Source organism: Hyperoodon ampullatus (genome assembly GCF_949752795.1).
Source record: "Hyperoodon ampullatus genome assembly, chromosome: 9".
Taxonomy (NCBI): domain Eukaryota; kingdom Metazoa; phylum Chordata; class Mammalia; order Artiodactyla; family Ziphiidae; genus Hyperoodon; species Hyperoodon ampullatus.
In genome coordinates this window covers 96,538,424-96,556,891 of record NC_136922.1, presented here as the reverse complement: position 1 = coordinate 96,556,891, position 18,468 = coordinate 96,538,424, and the positions used below count along the sequence as shown (strand labels likewise).

Sequence of the window (18,468 nt, the reverse complement as noted above, 5' to 3'; positions counted from 1 at the left end):
AGGAGAAGACAGGTTTGATAAGCTCTGAGGAGACAGAATCATCATGACTTGGGAGTTTTATTGAATGGGAAGGAGGAGAGAGAGAGAAGTCAAGGATAATACCCTCATTTCATGATTTGGGCAACTAAATAGATGGTCTTCCCATTCAGAGATAGGGAACTCAAGAGGATGAACATGTTTTTAGCAGAGGATGGCAATTAATACACTCGGGGGCAGGTCGACACTGCGCGGTCTGTGGAGCATCTCAGTGAAAAGTGAAACCAGTCAGAAGACACACCGATCTGAAGCTCAGTAGATACTGGGGCTCAGGTAAAGACTTGGGAATCATCTTCATGAACTTGGTGACTGAAATCATGAGACTAAGAGAAGAGGGAAAAGTACAGAATTTGAGGAATAGGCAGAGGAGAAGTAAATAAAGGAGAGGGCAGAGAGAAAGAAGGAAAACCAGGAGAATGTAGAATCATAGAGGCCAAGAAAAAGAGTATGTAACATAGCATGATATGGGCCCCTGTTGCAAGATCAGGCAATATAAAGACCAAATGGCGTTCATTTAATCTACTGAGAAGGAGTCATTACTTGGGGATGTGGTTGTGGTGGAATTCAGACTGGAGGGAGTAAGGAGTAACTGGAAGATAGAGGAGGCAGTGAAAACTGACCATCCTTTCAGGAATTCTGACTTTGGGGATAAGAGGAAACATCAGGTCTCTTTCAATTCCTAGTTTTCTCATGAAATGTCTTGAAAGAATTCCTGTAATATATACATTTAAATGTATATATGCCTAATAATAAAGCTCAAGAGACAGCAGTCTTCCTGTGCTTGAGGTACAAAATAACAACTTTTTTGTAAATATTTATATTCATATCACTCCAAAACTCCAATCAATGAATCACAGGATGTCCGTTCTTCTTCTAGGTTTCCATTCTCAGACATCTTCCTGTAAGTATACACATGGCGGCTAATCAACCAAACAGGTCAATCACAGTTCCTACTGCCACAAAGGCTCACCAGCCCACCGAGCTGGTGTTGTTGCTGCCATTGTCACCATAGGGAGGTGACTCTGAAAATATGCAGTCCATCTGTTTGGTGCCGGACTCTGTCAGTTTCAACAGTGGATGCTGGAAGATGGCATAAGGAAAACTACATTGTCCCTATTTTTGCTCTTCCTTAGAAGAGTTCTTGACTATCCATTTCAATCCACACACACACACACACACACACACACACAAGCTGTTTTCCCCACAACACACCCACAGTACACCTAGAAGCCTTGTTTAACCATATACTACGTGTCCCCTACAAATTTTTTCCAAGAACAACTGTGGGCATGATCTTCATCTCCCTTAACTCTCTGGTAATTACAGTTTACAGCAGACTCCACTGTCTCAGTAAGATAATTATAACATTACATAATACACTTCCTAAAAACTTAGCGTTTTCATCTTAATATTACTTGAAGACTATCAAAGTCAAATCTGTTTTGCTATGTTTTTCATTGCTTAGAATTGTGGTAAATATACATAACATAAAATTTACCATCTTAACCATCTTTAAATGTACAATTCAGCAGTATTAACTACATTCGTGTTGCACAATCATCACTACCATCCATCTCCGTGGCTCTATCCATTTCGTAAAACCGAAGATATTTTCAACATATATAACTGAAAAACAAGTAACATCTAGAGCATTTATAGAAGTCCTATGAAGCAATATTTTTAAAATTTAATACACAAAATTTTCAAAAGACATAAAAGAGTTTTTCCCAAAAGAAACATTATTGTCAGAAGGAGAAGGAAGAGGAGGATGGGGGCAGAGGATGTTAATCATCACTACTAGTAAAGGTAATAAAATTAAAATGATAATAAGATATTTGACAGTTAATCAGCAAAAAAATTAAAAAGCTTGACAATACCCAGTGTTGGGAGAACTCCTAAATTGCTGGAGGGTGTGTAAAAGTGAACATTTGCATGCTCTATGACCCAGCAATTCCACTCCTAATTATATGCTCTAGTTATATACCAAGAGGTGTACTTACAGATATAAAATGATATGTGAATATACCAATACACACACACACACACATACACATATATACAAAATATGTATCACATATATATATATACAAGAATACTTTCTAAGGTATGTGGTACAAGTACATTTACAGTAACACTGTTCAAAATAGCAGAAAACTAGAAATAACTCAAATGTGTGTCAAGAAAAGAATGAACCAGTGTGAATTCATATTGAAATATAATACAGCAATGAAAAATAAAATACCATCACATCTAGCAGTTTTGGATGAATCTTAAAAACATTAAGAACAGGGCTTCCCTGGTGGCGCAGTGGTTGAGAGTCCGCCTGCCGATGCAGGGGACACGGGTCCGTGCCCCGGTCCGGGAAGATCCCACATGCCGCGGAGCGGCTGGGCCCGTGAGCCATGGCCACTGAGCCTGCGCGTCCGGAGCCTGTGCTCCGCAACAGGAGAGGCCACAACAGTGGGAGGCCCGCGTACCGCAAAAAATAAATAAATAAATAAAATTACTGGTTAGTGGGTTCAACAAGTTAGATAAAAGCTTGCTTTCTCCAGTTTAGGAAAGGACGGAGGAAAATATAAAACTATTAATTTTTTAAAAATCTATGTTCTAATTGGGGCTTCTCTTGCTATGTCAATTTATATTTCTGGGTCTATTGGTTTTTCATCTATACACATTACATAGTAAAGGAACAATGACTTGTACAATATCCCCAGCATTTAGCACAATGTCTAGCACATAGTAGAAAATCAATACATATATATTATACAAATGGATTAATGAGAGATTAGAACTCACTTTGTGTGCAGGGGTCCACTGGAAGGCTATGAAATTAATGCAATGGTTTTATGGATTCATATGTGAAGCAAGCATCATCAGAAGGCTAAAAGTTAATATTATGTATACATATGCATGTACTTTTTTTCCAAATCTATATATGCATGCATTTATTTTTTTAATTTACTGAATACTTATATGTACCAGGAAATATTGATATATTGGATGTTAAATATAAAGGGGTATCCAAGAGAAAAGCAGACTTTGTCTTCATGAAATGAGGGAGGTAGACAATAAGCAAATTGTGATAACACAATAAAAAAAAAATTGTGATGAGACAGTAACAGTGTTTTATGAGAAAGAATAATAAGGGCAGTAAATGAAAAATCTAATTTACTTTGGTTGGCAAAGAAGTACTTGCTGGGAAAGTGACCATTAATCTGAGACGTAAAAGATGAGAAAAAACAGCCATGGGAAGGTTAGGGTAAAGAGTTTCCCAAGAGAGGAAATGCATGTGCAAAGGCTTAAAAATGGGGAAGAACTAGGAGTGCTCAGGAATCTGAAAAGAACCAGTGAGACTGAAGCCTAGAGAGCAAGGAAAATATTGGCCTAAGGTGAGCCTGGAGAGGAGGCAGGGACCTCATCAAGCAGGGCTTCAAAGCCATAGTCAGGAATTTGTATTTTATTCTAAGCGTAATAGAAAATTTTGAAGAATTTCATGTATGGGAGTGATATGATCCTATTATATTTTTAAAACATCGCTTGCTTCCGATTAGACACAGGGTTAAAAAAGGCAAAAGTAGCAACAGGTTTATTGAAGTAGACCTAGCAAAAAGTGATGTGGCTTGTGTTAATGTGGCAGCAATGAAGATGGAGAAGGTCAGATAAGTAGATGGATATGAGACCTATTTCAAAAGTAGAGTGGACAGGAAATCCAGTTAAATACTATTTTGATAATAAAATACAAATTGCTTTAGCATGTATAGTTAATTCACCTTTCTGTTATTATATAAGTTTTTAATAACATCATAAAAAGACTCAAAATATTTTAAGACTAAAAGGGGTTCTCATGCTCAAAAAGGTTGAGAACCACTGGCATAGGTAGTGTTCTCATTCCTTCTTACTCTAAGCTCTTCCTGTATATAAATCTAAGTCTTATTTAACTCCCATAATCTATCCCTGATTCCAGACCATCTCTCACTAGCTTCTAAGTCTGCACTACCACTAGATCCAACTTCTCTCTAGCAACAAGATATCCAGGGTCCCTTGAAGTCACTGGGACTTCCAAGGAAAGGTGAAGAACAGATCTTCTCCTAATTAAGACTGAGTTATGTACCTGGCTGAGCCCCCCAACTAAATATTGGTCATATACTCTAAATGTGTCCAGGTTTTTTTCCACCAAAGCCTTCATGCCCTGTGACCCAAGGTACTGTGTCACTCTTAACAGAGCTTTATAAAGTCACTGATTCTAAGAACTCATTAGAAACTTATACATTGACTCTTTTTCCCCCTCCATTTCTTATCAGACCCTGCCTGTTTTTACTTCCCTCTCTACCCAAGTTAGATTCCTTTATTTATCATTTCAACTATGCTCTTATTCTTTGGAACTCCCTTGTCCTAACACCCTTGAGCCATACTTCAACTGGCCAAATCTTAACTCCATTTTAATGCAACTATATGCCTTCACTGTATCTGTAGCTTTAACTTTCTTAATTTCTCACAGGCTCATTAACTACACTCTCCTCTTAGAAACAGACTCCCCTGACTTGTATAAAATCACATTTTTATTCCCTCCTGACCCTTAAGGTACTTCACTGGTCTCTCATCTTCTACCCTCCAAAACATGAAAGCTCAACTTCCAGTTGATCCAAGATGGAGTAGCCCCATTCCTCCCAGCTCCTCCCTTTTACAACTAAAAGAACCCTGCACAACAAGCACAACAAACAAACATAGACTCAAAGTTGAAAAGAAGGAAGTGTACTGCCTAGAAAACTGGAGACTTAAGGAATAACATGGCAGTAACTTCCCTGCGCTTACCTTTTATTTATATCTCCAAAGATCCAGGACAGGGCACAGGAGCAGCCCACAACCCAGAACCTCCAACCGACAAAGACAAAAAACAAACAAACAACAACAACAAAAACCCAAAATGACCTCCAAGTAAAGACCTGCTGCTCCTAGTTACAGGAAAGGGAAATGGGTGGTCTAACAGGACGTCTTATGGACAATACCCACCCTACTCTAACCAAACAACAAAGGAAAAAATGCCCACACACCATGGCTTCACCAGGGCTGAGCAGGCAGCTCATCTTCTATCCCCAATCCCAGTGGAAGCAGGCTTCCTGTTAGACCACCTTTTTCCCTTTCCTGTAACTAGGAGGAGCAGGTGTTTACTAAAGGCTCTAATGGATAAAGGAGGCAGCATGCAATCACAGAAGGGAAAATATAAGCAGAGAATTGGAAATCTCAAGAAAGAACCAAAAAGAAATGTTAAAAATAAAAAACACTAACAGAAATATGCCTTTGACAGGTTTATTAGTAGACTGGACATAGCTGAGGAAAGAATCTTTGAGCCTCCACATGTATCAAAAGAAACTTCCAAAGCTGAAAAAAGAGAACAAAGACTGAAAAAGACAGAAGAGAATATCCCAAAACTGTGAGACAACTATAAAATGTGTAACATATGCATAACGAGAATACCAGAAGAAAAAGAGAGAAGGGAACAGAGGAATATTTGAAATAATAATAACTGAGAATTTCCTCCAAATAAATGACATATCAAATCACAGATCCAGGAAGCTCAGAGAACACCAAGCAGGATAAGTACCAAGAAACTACACTTAGACATATCACTTTCAAACTACAGAAAATCAAAGATAAAGAAACAATCCTGAAAGAAGCCAGAGGGAAAAAAGACCTTACCTATGGAAGAACAAAAAAAAAAAAAAAAAAGAATTACATCCAACTTCTCCTCAGAAGTCATGCAAACAAGAAGAAAGTGGAGAAAAATATTTGAAGTATTGAGAGAAAATAAACACCAACCTAGAATTCTGTACCCTGTGAAATTATCCTTCAAAAGTGAAGGAGACATACTTTGTCGACAAACAAAAATTAAGGGAATTTGTTGCCAGTAGACCTACCTTGAAAGAAATGTTAAAATAAAATCTTTAAGAGAAGGAAAATAATATACAACACAAACTCAGATCTACATAAAGAAAGGAAGAGCATTAAAGAAGAAATAAGCAAAGGTAAAAAACTTTTTTCCTATTTTTAATAGTAATTAATATCTATTATATCATAATAGATAACAGCTTGCTTAAAATAATAGTGGCAACTATGTATTCAATTATGTATGCTTACATATACACATATATATGTTAAATGACAGCAATGATATAAGGGACAGGAGGAAGGAAGTAGGATTACTTTGTTATTACAAGGTACCCCACACTACCTGTGAACTGGCATAATGTTATCTGAAAGTGGACTAGGATTAGTTGCAAATGTATATTGCAAGCTCTGGGGCAACCATATATAAACAGGAAAGTATAAAGAAGAGAAGTATAACTGATATGCTAAGAAAGGAGAGAAATTGGAATCATATAAAATGCTCAGTTAAAACCACGAAAGGCAGAAAAAGAGTGGAAGACAAAAACAAACATTCTTATTATTGTTAATAAGAAACAGTAACAAATATGGTAGATATTAATCCAACTATATCAATAATCACTTTTGAATGTCAATGGTCTAAATGCACCAGTTAAAAGATGGAGATTGTCAGAGTGGATTAAAATATAAGACTCAACTGTATGTTGTCTACAAGAAACCCACTTTAAATATAAAGATGCATATAGATTAAGATTAAATGGATGGATAAAGATATATCACAGTAAGACTAATCAAAAGAAAGCAGGAATATCTATACTGATTTGAGACACAGCAGACTTCAAAGCAAGGAAAGTTACCAGCAATAAAGAGGGGCATTATATTATGATAAAGGTGTCAATTATCCAAGAAGACATAACCACCCTCAATGTGCATCTGCCCAATGAGAGAGCCTCACATTATATGAGGTAAAAACTGATAGAACTGAATGGAGAAATGGTTGAATCCACTATCATAGCTGGAGACTTCAACACCCCTCTATCAGAAATGGATGGTTCCTCATCAACAGACAAATGGATAAAGAAGATGTGGTACATATATACAACGGAACATTACTCAGCCATAAAAAGGAACGAAATTGGGTCATTTGAGGAGACATGGATAGACCTCGAGACTGTCATACAGAGTGAAGTAAGTCAGAAAGAAAAAACAAATATCGTATATTAATGCATATATGTGGAATCTAGAAAAATGGTATAGATGAACCAGTTTGCAAGGCAGAAATAGAGACACAGATGTAGAGAACAAACATATGGACACCAAGGTGGGGGGGTGGGATGAATTGGGAGGTTGGGATTGACATATATACAGTGATATGTATAAAATAGATAACTAATGAGAACATGCTATATAGCACAGGGAACTCCACTTCGCTGTACAGTAGAAACTAACACAACATTGTAAAACAACTATACCCCAAATAAAAAAAAAAGAAAGAAATGGATGGTTCCTGAAGGCAGAAAAGTAATCAGGACATAGTTGAACTCAACAGCACCTTCAATCAACTGGATATAGTAAAAAAATTACAGAATACTTTATGCAAAAACAGCAGAATATATATGTTTTTCAAGCTCACATGAAAAATTCATTCAAGACAGACTACATTCTGTGTCATACAAGACACATAATAAATTTAAAAGAATAGGAAACATACAGTGTCTGCTCTCAGGCCACACTACAATTAAATTAGAAATCAATAACAGAAAGATAGCTAGAAAATCCCAAAATACATGGAGATTAAACAACTTACTTACAAATAACACATGGGTCAAAGAAATCTCAAAAGGAATTTAAAAATATTTTAACTAAATTAAAATTAAAACACAATTTACCAAATTTGTGGATGCAGGAAAAACAGTGCTGAGAAGGAAATTTTTAGCATTGGAGGTATATATTAGAAAAGAAAAAAAAAGATCTAAAGTCAATAATATGTTTTCACCTTAGGAAGCTAGAAAAAGTGGAGCAAATTAAATCCAAAATAAGCAGAAGAAAAGATATTACAATATTATAATAATTAGAGCAGAAATCAAAGAAAATGAAAATAAGAAATAGAGAAAATCAACAAAACCAAAAACTGGTTCTTTGAAAAGATCAGAAAAATCAATAAGCCTTAGCCAATATAACCAAGAATAAAAGAGAGAGGACACAAATTACTAATATTAGAAGTGAAAGAGGAGATATCACTACCGACCCCATGGACAGTAAAAGGACCATAAAGGAATACTATAAACAACTCAACGCGTGCAAACATGAAAACCTAGATGAATTCGGTGAAAAACATAATCTGCCAAAACTCAAACAAGAAGAAATAGACAATCTAAATACGCTTATATCTATTAGAGACATCGATTAAACAATAACCTTCCAAAACAGAAAACACTGGGCCCAGATGAGCTCACTTATGAATTCTACCAAACATTTAAGTAAGAAATTATACCAATTCTCTGCAAACTCTTTCAGAAGATAGAAGCAGAGGGAATATTTCCTAAATCATTCTATTAGGCCAGCATTATCCTAATACCAAAAACAAAGTCATTACAAGAAAACTACAAAAAAATCCCTCATGATCATAGATGCAAAAATCCTCAACAAAATATTAGCAAATCAAATCCAACAATGTATAAAAAACATTATACATACACTAAGACCAAGTGGGATTTCTGCTAGGTATGCAAGACTGGTTCAACATTTGAAAATCAATTAGGAGCTTCTTCCTTATGTTTTCTTCTAGGAATCTCATGGTTTAAGTATTTAGTTCATTCTGAGTTAATTTCTGTGAGTGGTGTAAGACAGTGTTCCCATTTCATATTTTGCATGTGGTTATCCAGTTTTTCCAGTACCATTTGTTGAAGAAACTATCCTTTCTTCATTGAGTGTCCTTGGCTCTCTTGTCAAGTGTCAACTGACTGTACATACATGGGGTTATTTCCAGGCTCACTATTCTGTTTCACTGTTCTATGTTTCTATTTTTATACCAATACCACAATGTTTTAATTACTATAGTTTTGCAGTATAGTTTGAAATCAGGAAGTGTGATGCTTCTGGCTTTGTTCTCAGGATTGCTTTGGCTATTTGAGGTCTTTTGTGATTCCATACAAATTTTAGGATTTCTTTTCTATTTCTGTAAAAAAAAAGTCATTGGAATTTTGATAGGGATTGCATTAAATCTATAGATGGCTTTGGGTAGTATGGAAAATTTAACAATATTCATTCTTCCAACCCATGAACATGGGATATCTCAATTTGTTTATGTCTCCTTTAATTTCTTTCTTCAAAGTCTTATAGTTTTCATTGTACAGATCTTTCACTTCCTTGGTTAAATTTATTCCTAAGTATTTTATTGTTTTTGATGCTATTGTAAATGGGATACCATAAAACTCCTTGAAGGAAACATAGAGAGGAAACTACTTGACATGGGTCTTGGCAACGACTTTTCTGACATGACACTAACAGCACAAGCAACAAAAGCAAAAATCAACAAGTGAGGCTACATCAAACTAAAAAGCTTCTGTACAGCAAAAGAAACAATCAACAAAATGAAATTGTAACCTACAGAATGGGAGAAAATATTTGCAGACTATATAAAGAGATAAAGGGTTAATATTCAAAACATATAGAGGACTCATACAACTCAAAAACAACAACAACAACAACAAAAACAATTTAAAAATGAGCAGAGGAATTAAATAGACTTTTTTTTCCAAAGAAGACATCTAAATGGCCAACAGGTACATGAAAAGATACTCAACATCACTAATCACTGGGAAATGCAAATCAAAACCACAATGAGATATCATCTCACACCTGTTAGAATGTCTGTCATCAAGAAGATACAAAAATCCTTAACAAATATTAGAAAATTAAATCCAATTGCAAAGGAAGAAATATAATTGTCCCTTCCTGTAGGCGACATGATTGTCTACATAGAAAATCCCAAGGAATCTACAAAAAACTCCTAGAATACATGAGTTCAGCAAGGTCAGGGAATACAAAATCAACACATAAAAATCAGTCTCACTTCTATATACTAACAATGAACATATGAAACCTAAAATTAAAAATGCAATATGATTTACAATCACTCCAAAGAAAATGAAATAATTAGGCATATAGCTAACAAAATATGTACAGAATCTTTATGCTGAAAAATTTTTAATGTTGAAGAAAGAAATCAAAGAACTAAATAAAAGGAATAACATGCTGTGTTCATGGACTGGAAAACTAAACATAGTAAAGGCAGCAGTTGTCCCCAGACTGATCGATAGGTTTAATGAAATTCCTATCAAAATTCCAGCAAGGTCTATTAATTATGGAGAGAAGCTTATTGAACATTTATCAGACATTCAGATGAGGTTTTAAGCCCATAATAAAAGTTTTAGGACTTCCCTGGTGGCGCAGCAGTGCAGGAATCCACCTGCCAATGCAGGGGACACAGGTTTGAGCCCTGGTCCAGGAAGATCCCACATGCAGTGGAGCAACTAAGCCTGTGCACCACATTACTGAGCCTGAGCTCTAGAGCCCACGAGCCACAGCTACTGAGCCCGCATGCCACAACTACTGAAGCCCACATGCCTAGAGCCTGTGCTCCACAACAAGAGAAGCCACCACAATGAGATGAGAAGCCTGCACACCACAACGAAGAGTAGCCTCCGCTCACCACTAAAGAAAGCCCGTGCATGGCAACAAAGACCCAATGCAGCCAAAAATAAAAATTAAATTAAAAAAAAAGTTTTAGTTAGGTTCTACAAATGACTGAGCCTGTACTGAAAATGACTAGTATATTACCTACTTCCCAAACCTTCCTGTTCCTAATCCATCTGCTCTCCCTCTCCAACAAAGCTCCACAGCCTCATCTCCTAGTAACGCCCCAATCAAGCATGAGATACCTTCAGTCAATCACCAGTTATCATCAGCAAGGTTAATAGGATACACTTCATGTTGATGCCTGAATCTTGTCCTGAGGATAAGGCTGAGGTGGAAACTAACAGGCACAAAGCAGGGATAGAAGGTATATCCTGCTTGGGGATTCTGAACAGCAGGAGAAAGTGCAGGCGAGAGAACTGGGGATGAGGATTCTACAAGTCTGTCATTTAGAGGCTTCTCCTTCCAGTATTGATCCTTGGTGTAAACAAAATCCTTAGAAACAAAATCTGAGTAAAAGAATGGCAAGTTGAGCAACAGTAGAGAGGCACATGCATTCGTTCAAGTGAGACAAGATTATGGCCTGGGTTGGGGTGACAGAAGTGAGAATGGAAAGATATGGATGGCTTTAAGAGACTTCGGGAAGTAGGACGGACTTTGGGATTGAGTGGTCAGAAAAAGAGAACATTTTGTAAAGTGGAAGGTAGAATTGTCTTCTAAAATAAGGAAAACAAGTAGAAGAATGAATTGGAAAGGCTGGAGGAGTAAGGAGTTTAATTTTGACATGCTAAATTTCAGGAGCTGAGAGGAGACACAAACAATGGTTTCCAGGAGGCAGCTGTATATGTGGGACCAGAGCTCTGGGCTAGAGATACCAATGTGAAGCTCATCAACAGGCAGCAGTCCCCAGTGCCAACGCCTCCAGAAAATCTGCTTTTCTGCTCTTAGTCCTCACATCCTCGAACAAGCCTCAAACTCCCTTCCTGGTCCAGACTCTTTCCAAAAGATCTAGGAAAACAACCTGAAAGGAAAGTATATCTCTTTCCCAAATTTTTACCTGTTTTAACTAATCCCACACCCACCACAGAAAACCTTCCATAACTCCATCCTGTCTAGGAACCTCAAATAGACTTCATAAACCAGCCCTCCTCCCAATGTATCTCTGTGTTCATTGTGAGGTTCAAGAAAGTATGTGTCGTGTTAATTTCTCATTCCACACTTCAGGGAATTTGTGTGAGGGACTGTATAGCTTTCCCAGATCCATGAATGCTGGTTAATGAGCTGAAGCCTGGAGGATGTGGTTGAAAAGTGGTGGGTATCCAGTAGTAAGATGTAGATTGTACTTGTAGTCTTTCCAGCCATGTGTGATTTGAGAAAATCATTTAAAGTCTCTGTTTTGGGTCTGTCACCTACAGGTCAGGAAAAAAGAAAAAATGATACCAGCCCCACCCCTGTCTCGTCTTTCCAGGGTTGCTGTGACACTGGAATGAGATTATGAGTTTAGGAAACTTTCAGGGTCTAGAATGATACAAAGCATAATTAATTTTACATCTCAGACTAACCTGATATAAAATCACCACTAACAATGTCTGTAAAGAACTTAGCTCAGTGCCTGGGATGCAGTAAGTGCTCAATGAATGTTAACTATTAGCATCCCTGCTCTTTGTGTTCCCAACTAGTCAGGGATGATGGTGGCAGTCTGTTACTGGCTGAGAAATTTTTTCATTAGGTAAAAAACACTTAGAGGTACTGCCTTCTGAATTGTCACCAACCGTTCAGTAGATCCTAGATCTAATGTAATCTAGAATGTAAGTCATTCTCCAACTGTCAAAATAACCGCTCAGTGAATGCTTTCCATGTCCACATTTCCATAGCTCAAAGCTGCTGATCAAACAACCAGACCAAGCTGGTGATGATGGCTGAGTGATGAAATAGTGACCACAGGGAAAGATGAAGTTAGTGTAATAAAGAAGGGAGGGGCTGAAGGAAAGTATAAGTAACTGTCAGGGAGTTCAGAGCAAACCTGAGCACACTGTCTTCCTGAACTAAGGTGGAGAATCCTGTCTCCCACAGCCCTGGCCTGAAAAACTCCATGGGGAGATAAGTCCTAAGCCTGGAGCTCCCTTTCCCACAGACGGTTTAACTACTTTTAGGCAGATGGGCTTTTAGGGACAGCAAATAGAGGGACCTGGATCCAGAAGTCTAGGAACTAGGCTTCCTTGTCCTTCCCTAAGAGACCCCAATAGAGGCACAGTTCCCCACCTTCCCTGGAGCAGAAGGGCCTCCATCTGCCTATCTGGAGCCCTCTTCCTCCTTCCTGTTTATGCCCAGAGCTGCTTTTCAATCCCGCTGCGTGCCCCCATGCCTAACCACACCCACTGACTCTCCTAGGTGTTCCTGAGGAAAATACTGAGCTGAGAGCTCCATTTTCTGCTGGAATTCCGCACCTCACAAGGAAAGATTTAGACGGCTATGAAATTTATCTTCTGTTTGAGTGTCCTTGCTGGTATGTATCCATGACTTTCTACTCTGTCCTATAAGGCACAGGTTAATATAGGATGGAGTGAGGCAGGGGCAGGATGTGTGGAAGGTGCAAAAGAAGAGTCAAGAAAAACTGTCAGAAGCATAATTAGGGGTCTCCTCTCTCAGACTCCAAAGGCTCTCGGGACAGGCTGAGCCCCCAGTGCTAGGCTATGGGGTAGGTTATGGTGTACACCTGCCTCAGAGAATGCTCGACAGTGAGTGTTCCACCCTGGTTATTCCAAAATGTGGGCTTCATCACAGTGGGCAAGCCTAGTGTAGTCACAAAGACAGAGTACTCATTTTGACATCTGATATGCCCCCTTTGTCAAAAGCTTAGAGACTCAGAATGCAAGGAATGGAGAACGTGGGAGCAAAAGATCAAATGCTAGGGCCCTATGTCCTACACTTCCTGACTACCATGAAGTTCTTCTGATGGCAGAATTTGCTGGTGAGGCCTTTCCCACCACACCCTGACTTGCCTAGGTTGCATCACAAATTAGCTGTGTGAGCTTGGACAAGTTAATTAATCTATCTGTGCTTCAGTTTCTACAGTCAAAATGGGGATATTACTACCTACACTATAGAGTCATTGTGAAGATTAAATAAATCCATGTAAAGCACTTAGAACAAGAGCTCAATGTCTCTTGCCCTTAATAATAGTCCACCCTTTTTTCCTTGGGGTTTCTAACTGTGTGACCTCACAGAGAAGGGTGTGGTGAAGTACAGGACTGGGCTTGGGGAGGATTAACATAAGAACCAAGGGCAGCTGAGACAAGAACAATATTTCTGATACTAGAATCAGCCTTCCTCCTCTTTATTCTCTAGTTTTTTTAAATAATATAATTCATTTATAAAAGCACTGCATGTTCATACTAGAAAAGTTGGAAATATTAAAAAGTAGAAACAATAAACATCATTCATAATCCCACCTCAGTCAACACATGCTAATGCATTGTCTGAATTTACTCCCAGGCTTTACTTATTTTTAATGGTTTATTTTTGTTTCTTTACTTGTTTTTAGACAATTAGATTACTGGATTAAATGTACATTTTTATTTTTTAACTTAAAGGTCATCAATATTTCCTTTGCTGTTTAATATTCTTTACAAATGCAATTTTAATATATATGACGTTCCATTTGTTCATATACTTTTGTATTTCAATGTCCAACGTTACTGCATTGGACACTCATATTTCAACCATTTAGCTATTATAAATAGTGTTAAAATGAGCACATTTATTAATAATCTTTGTCTACATCTGATTATTTCTTTAGAATCAAGAATTCTTGGCTTTGGAAATATTAGGTCAAAGTTGACGAACCATTTACAATTCTTGATGCCCATTTCTAAATTGCTTTTCAAGAAAATAGAATAAATTCCCATTCCTATAAGCAGTAAATGAGAGTCTCTCTCATTGTACTTTCTTAGACTGAATATTACCAATATTAAACAAAAATGATTAGTATAAATATTAGATGAAACACTATGTCATTTTGATTTACATTTTTATTCGAAAAAAAAGTCAAACATTTTCACATTTCCTGGCCAACTGATTACTTCTTTAAAATCATCCATATTTCTATTCAACTAGGAAGTTGTTGATTGTCTTATTCGTTCTAAGAACATCTTATGTATGTTTCTCAGGGATATTTTTCCCCGCTCACTCATCTGTGCAGAAAGAAGACCATGCCCCCTATTTGGTATACCTCAAGTCTCACTTCAATCCCTGTGTGGGTGTCCTCATCAAAAGCAACTGGGTGCTGGCCCCTGCTCACTGCTACCTACCGTGAGTGCTGGGCATCCTTACCCACTACAACAGCTACTACTCATTCTGCGTCGGTGGTTCTCAAGTAGAGGCAGCTTCCCCTCCAGGGTATTTACATTTGGCAAAGGCAGACATCTTTGGCTGTCACAATGGGATGAGGGATGGGGGGAGGCTGTGCTAAGGGCGCCTACCCAGCGAACAGAGGCCAGGGCAGGGATGTGGCTAAACACCCTCCCGCGCACAGAGCAGCCCCACCGCAGAGCAGTACCCGGCCCCAAACGTCAGCAGTGCTGCTCTTGAGGAGCCCCGTTCTATGTACTATGCCTCCTCAGTCTCCCGTTGGTTTTTCAAGTTTTTTACTGGCAATAGGAATGTGTTTTGTCAGTTAAGGGACCAGCAGGTAACTGATGGTACACTCAAATTTGATTAAGTTGAGGAGAGTTCATAAAAAGAACTAATGACAAAGTAAGTTATGGTCTCGTTATAGGGAAAACACAGGGAATAGTTCAGTCCCCCCGTGTTTAGCATTAGAAAGGTGCAGTTACTACCCCTAGACCTAAAGCGGCGGGGGAGAGAATGTTTACAAGGGGAGAGGGGGAAAGAAAGAGAGAGAGAGAGAGAGAGAGAGAGAGAGAGAGAGAGAGAGGAGAGAGAGAGAGCGCTGTGTGCAGGGACTGCCTGATAGGGGCTGTAACCATTGGTCAAGAGACAGCCAACAGCCACGCCCTGTGGCAACCTTACAGGAAGAAAGATGGGAGGATAAATACTCCAACCTCTCCCTTCTCCCTCCCCTTACTTTCTGGTGCTTCTTATTGGCCAAATACCAATCAAACGCTAGAGGACCAGAAAGCCCACTGACTTAATCCACATATATCGCCTTCCAAAGTACAGAGCAGGATGAAAGAGTTGTGAGTAGATCTGATGAAGCAAACAGGAGATACCCAACACTCAAGTCACCTCATTCTCTTACCTCCACCAGAATGGAAATGCCCAATCTGATAGGCTGGAGCTGGAAAGGAGGGAAAATAATATTTCTATGCCATGCATCCTTTTCTTCTCCACTACATTAAGGACACTACATGAAAACACAGTGGTTAAAGGTTCCACCACTCAACTGTGTGACATGGGGGAATACTCTTACGTGCCTCCATTACTTCATCTGTAAAATGGGGATTCAAAATAGAGTCCACCTCACAGATTTGTTGTGAGTGGTAAATGACGTAATCCAGAATCCAGATAAAGCCCTTGGCAAAGTATCTGGCACACTATAACATTCAACATCAGCTTAGATGATGATGACGACGATGATGATGATGACTTCCAACCCTTTATCCCTCCAGGAACCTGAGAGTGATGCTGGGAAATCTCAGGAACAGAATCAGAGACGGGACAGAGCAGATAATTGACCCTATCCAGATTGTCCGCTACTGGAACTACAGTCATAGTTCCCCCCAGGATGACCTCATGCTCATTAGGCTGGCTAAGCCCGCCAACCTCAACCACAAAGTCCAGCCCATTCCCCTCGCTACCAGCACCGTCAAGCCAGGCACCGTCTGTACGCTTTCAGGCTTGGACTGGAGCCAAGACAACAGTGGTGAGTGCACCTCCCACAGAAAGTCAGGGTCATCACAGAAAGTCAGGGTCATCAGTGCTCCCTGAAGAGGAGCACCCATGTCTGTAGAGCTGAGAAGGGAGGAGAATGGATGGAGACCAAAGGGAGATATATTATACGAGTGGTCTGACAAAAAGAGACCCTCCCCAAAGTCCAAAGCTCCTCCCTTCCCAGGGTGACTAATGCTCCACTGCTTCTTCAGAGCTTTGGCAGAGGGGGCCACCAGGCCACCTGAGTCTGCACAGAGGCCACGCCATTCCTGATCGTCAGAGGTACAATTCACATTAAAGAGTCTGTGCTCGCCTCTCCCATACTGGCTCACTTAACACGTGGAGGACACCTGAGAACTTGAGTCAGGTCACCTCTTATGCCTCCAAGAACAGACACAGAGAAGAAAGAAAACTCTGCTTTTTAAAGGGACATAAAGGCTATTTCAAAATCCTCAAGGTTAACTCTCATAACCATGCACAAAACCATGTCTTCCCTTTGTCTCATTATTTTCTTCAGACATACACAAAACACCAGTTGAAATAGAAGGTGGTAATTGGAGCGCTAAATAACAATTGTGAAAAAAAAAAAACAATTGTGAACAGGAAGGTTTCTTTTATCCCTGTCTTCCCTCAGGCAGACACCCTGATTTAAGGCAGAATCTGGAGGCCCCCATGATGTCTGATGCAGACTGCCAGAAAACTGAACAAGGAAAAAGCCACAGAAACTCCATATGTGTTAAATTTGTGAAAGTGTTCAGTCGAATTTTTGGGGTAATCTTTTCTCTCTATTCAAATTTCACTTACTTGTATTATATATGTCCAGTTAACTATTTAATCATGATATTTAAAAAACTGAAAGCCCACAGCTTCAAAATTTTTTGAAAATTTGATAAGGCTGCAGCAAAGCCCCCCATTACCTTCAGTAAAGGGCCCTCCTTAGAGATGTCTGTATTCGTTAAAGGGCATCATGCAGTACCTAGAGTTAATAACACTTTGCTAGGTTTTTATTCTCGTAGATGCAACTTTGAAACGGGCATTGCTTTTAAAAATTAATTCAAACTTTTCACAAATTGAAACTGGCTTCACCAGTTCAAACAAATGGAGTTTGACTCATTTTACATGTGAGTTCTAGAAAGGTTTTTCTCTGACTTTCTCAAAGTCACACAAGACTAGTTACGACAAAGCTAGATAAATGACTCAAGCTTCCAGTCTCCCAACTCAGTGCTCTTTTCTTGATGCAGCATGCTACCTCTAGACAGGGCGCATCCACATTGCGGACGAGAGGGCTCCTATAGGGAGAAGATCTGACCATATCTGTCTCTCTCCCTCTCTCTGCATGATCCCTTGTAGGAGGTGGCCGTTGCTACTGTCATCTGCAAAGGCAAGCTACAGGGGATCGAGGTCGGACACTTCATGGGAGGGGATGTGGGCATCTACACCAATGTTCAGAAATATATCACCTGGATTGAGAACGTCACTAAAGACAAATAAGACCATGCTACTCCCTCTGCATCCCAGTGGCTCTGCCATTGACAATACTAACCACAACTTTCCCCAAATTCAAAATAAAATGTCCAAATAGAAATATTTGGATGTATCACACCAGTATCCTATGTTTCCTTATTTGTGTCTCTGTCCATATCCCATAATGATCTGAAGAACCAAGAACAAAACATGAAATAAGCACTTTCTACACTGTACTGGGTTATATCCATTATCTCATTTAATGCTTATAACAAGCCTTTGAGGTTATCGTTTATTGCTACTTTACAAATAAGAAAATTGAGACTAATATAGGTTACTTAACATTATTATAGCTGGTAAATATCAGAACCTGAAATGGAACCCCAAAATGTCAGATTTTCACCCCTGTGCTCTTAGCCTCGAAATTACAGGCAAGTCCATAGCATCACAACAGATGCTGGCTTCTGTTTTCCTGCTACTTCTCTTAACATTCAA

At 38.9% G+C, this 18,468-nt stretch overlaps 1 protein-coding gene across 1 annotated transcript; it reads left to right on the top strand.

Moving 5' to 3' along the window:
* Positions 1-13,089: 13,089 nt before the first annotated feature.
* Positions 13,090-18,000, top strand: PRSS37 (serine protease 37; the record flags this gene model as incomplete). Its single annotated transcript, XM_079711159.1, has 5 exons — positions 13,090-13,123; positions 14,787-14,928; positions 16,248-16,505; positions 17,148-17,280; positions 17,860-18,000. 5 exons carry the CDS (start codon positions 13,090-13,092, stop codon positions 17,998-18,000), a joined length of 708 nt encoding a protein of 235 aa, XP_079567285.1.
* Between the last annotated feature and the right edge of the window lie 468 nt (positions 18,001-18,468).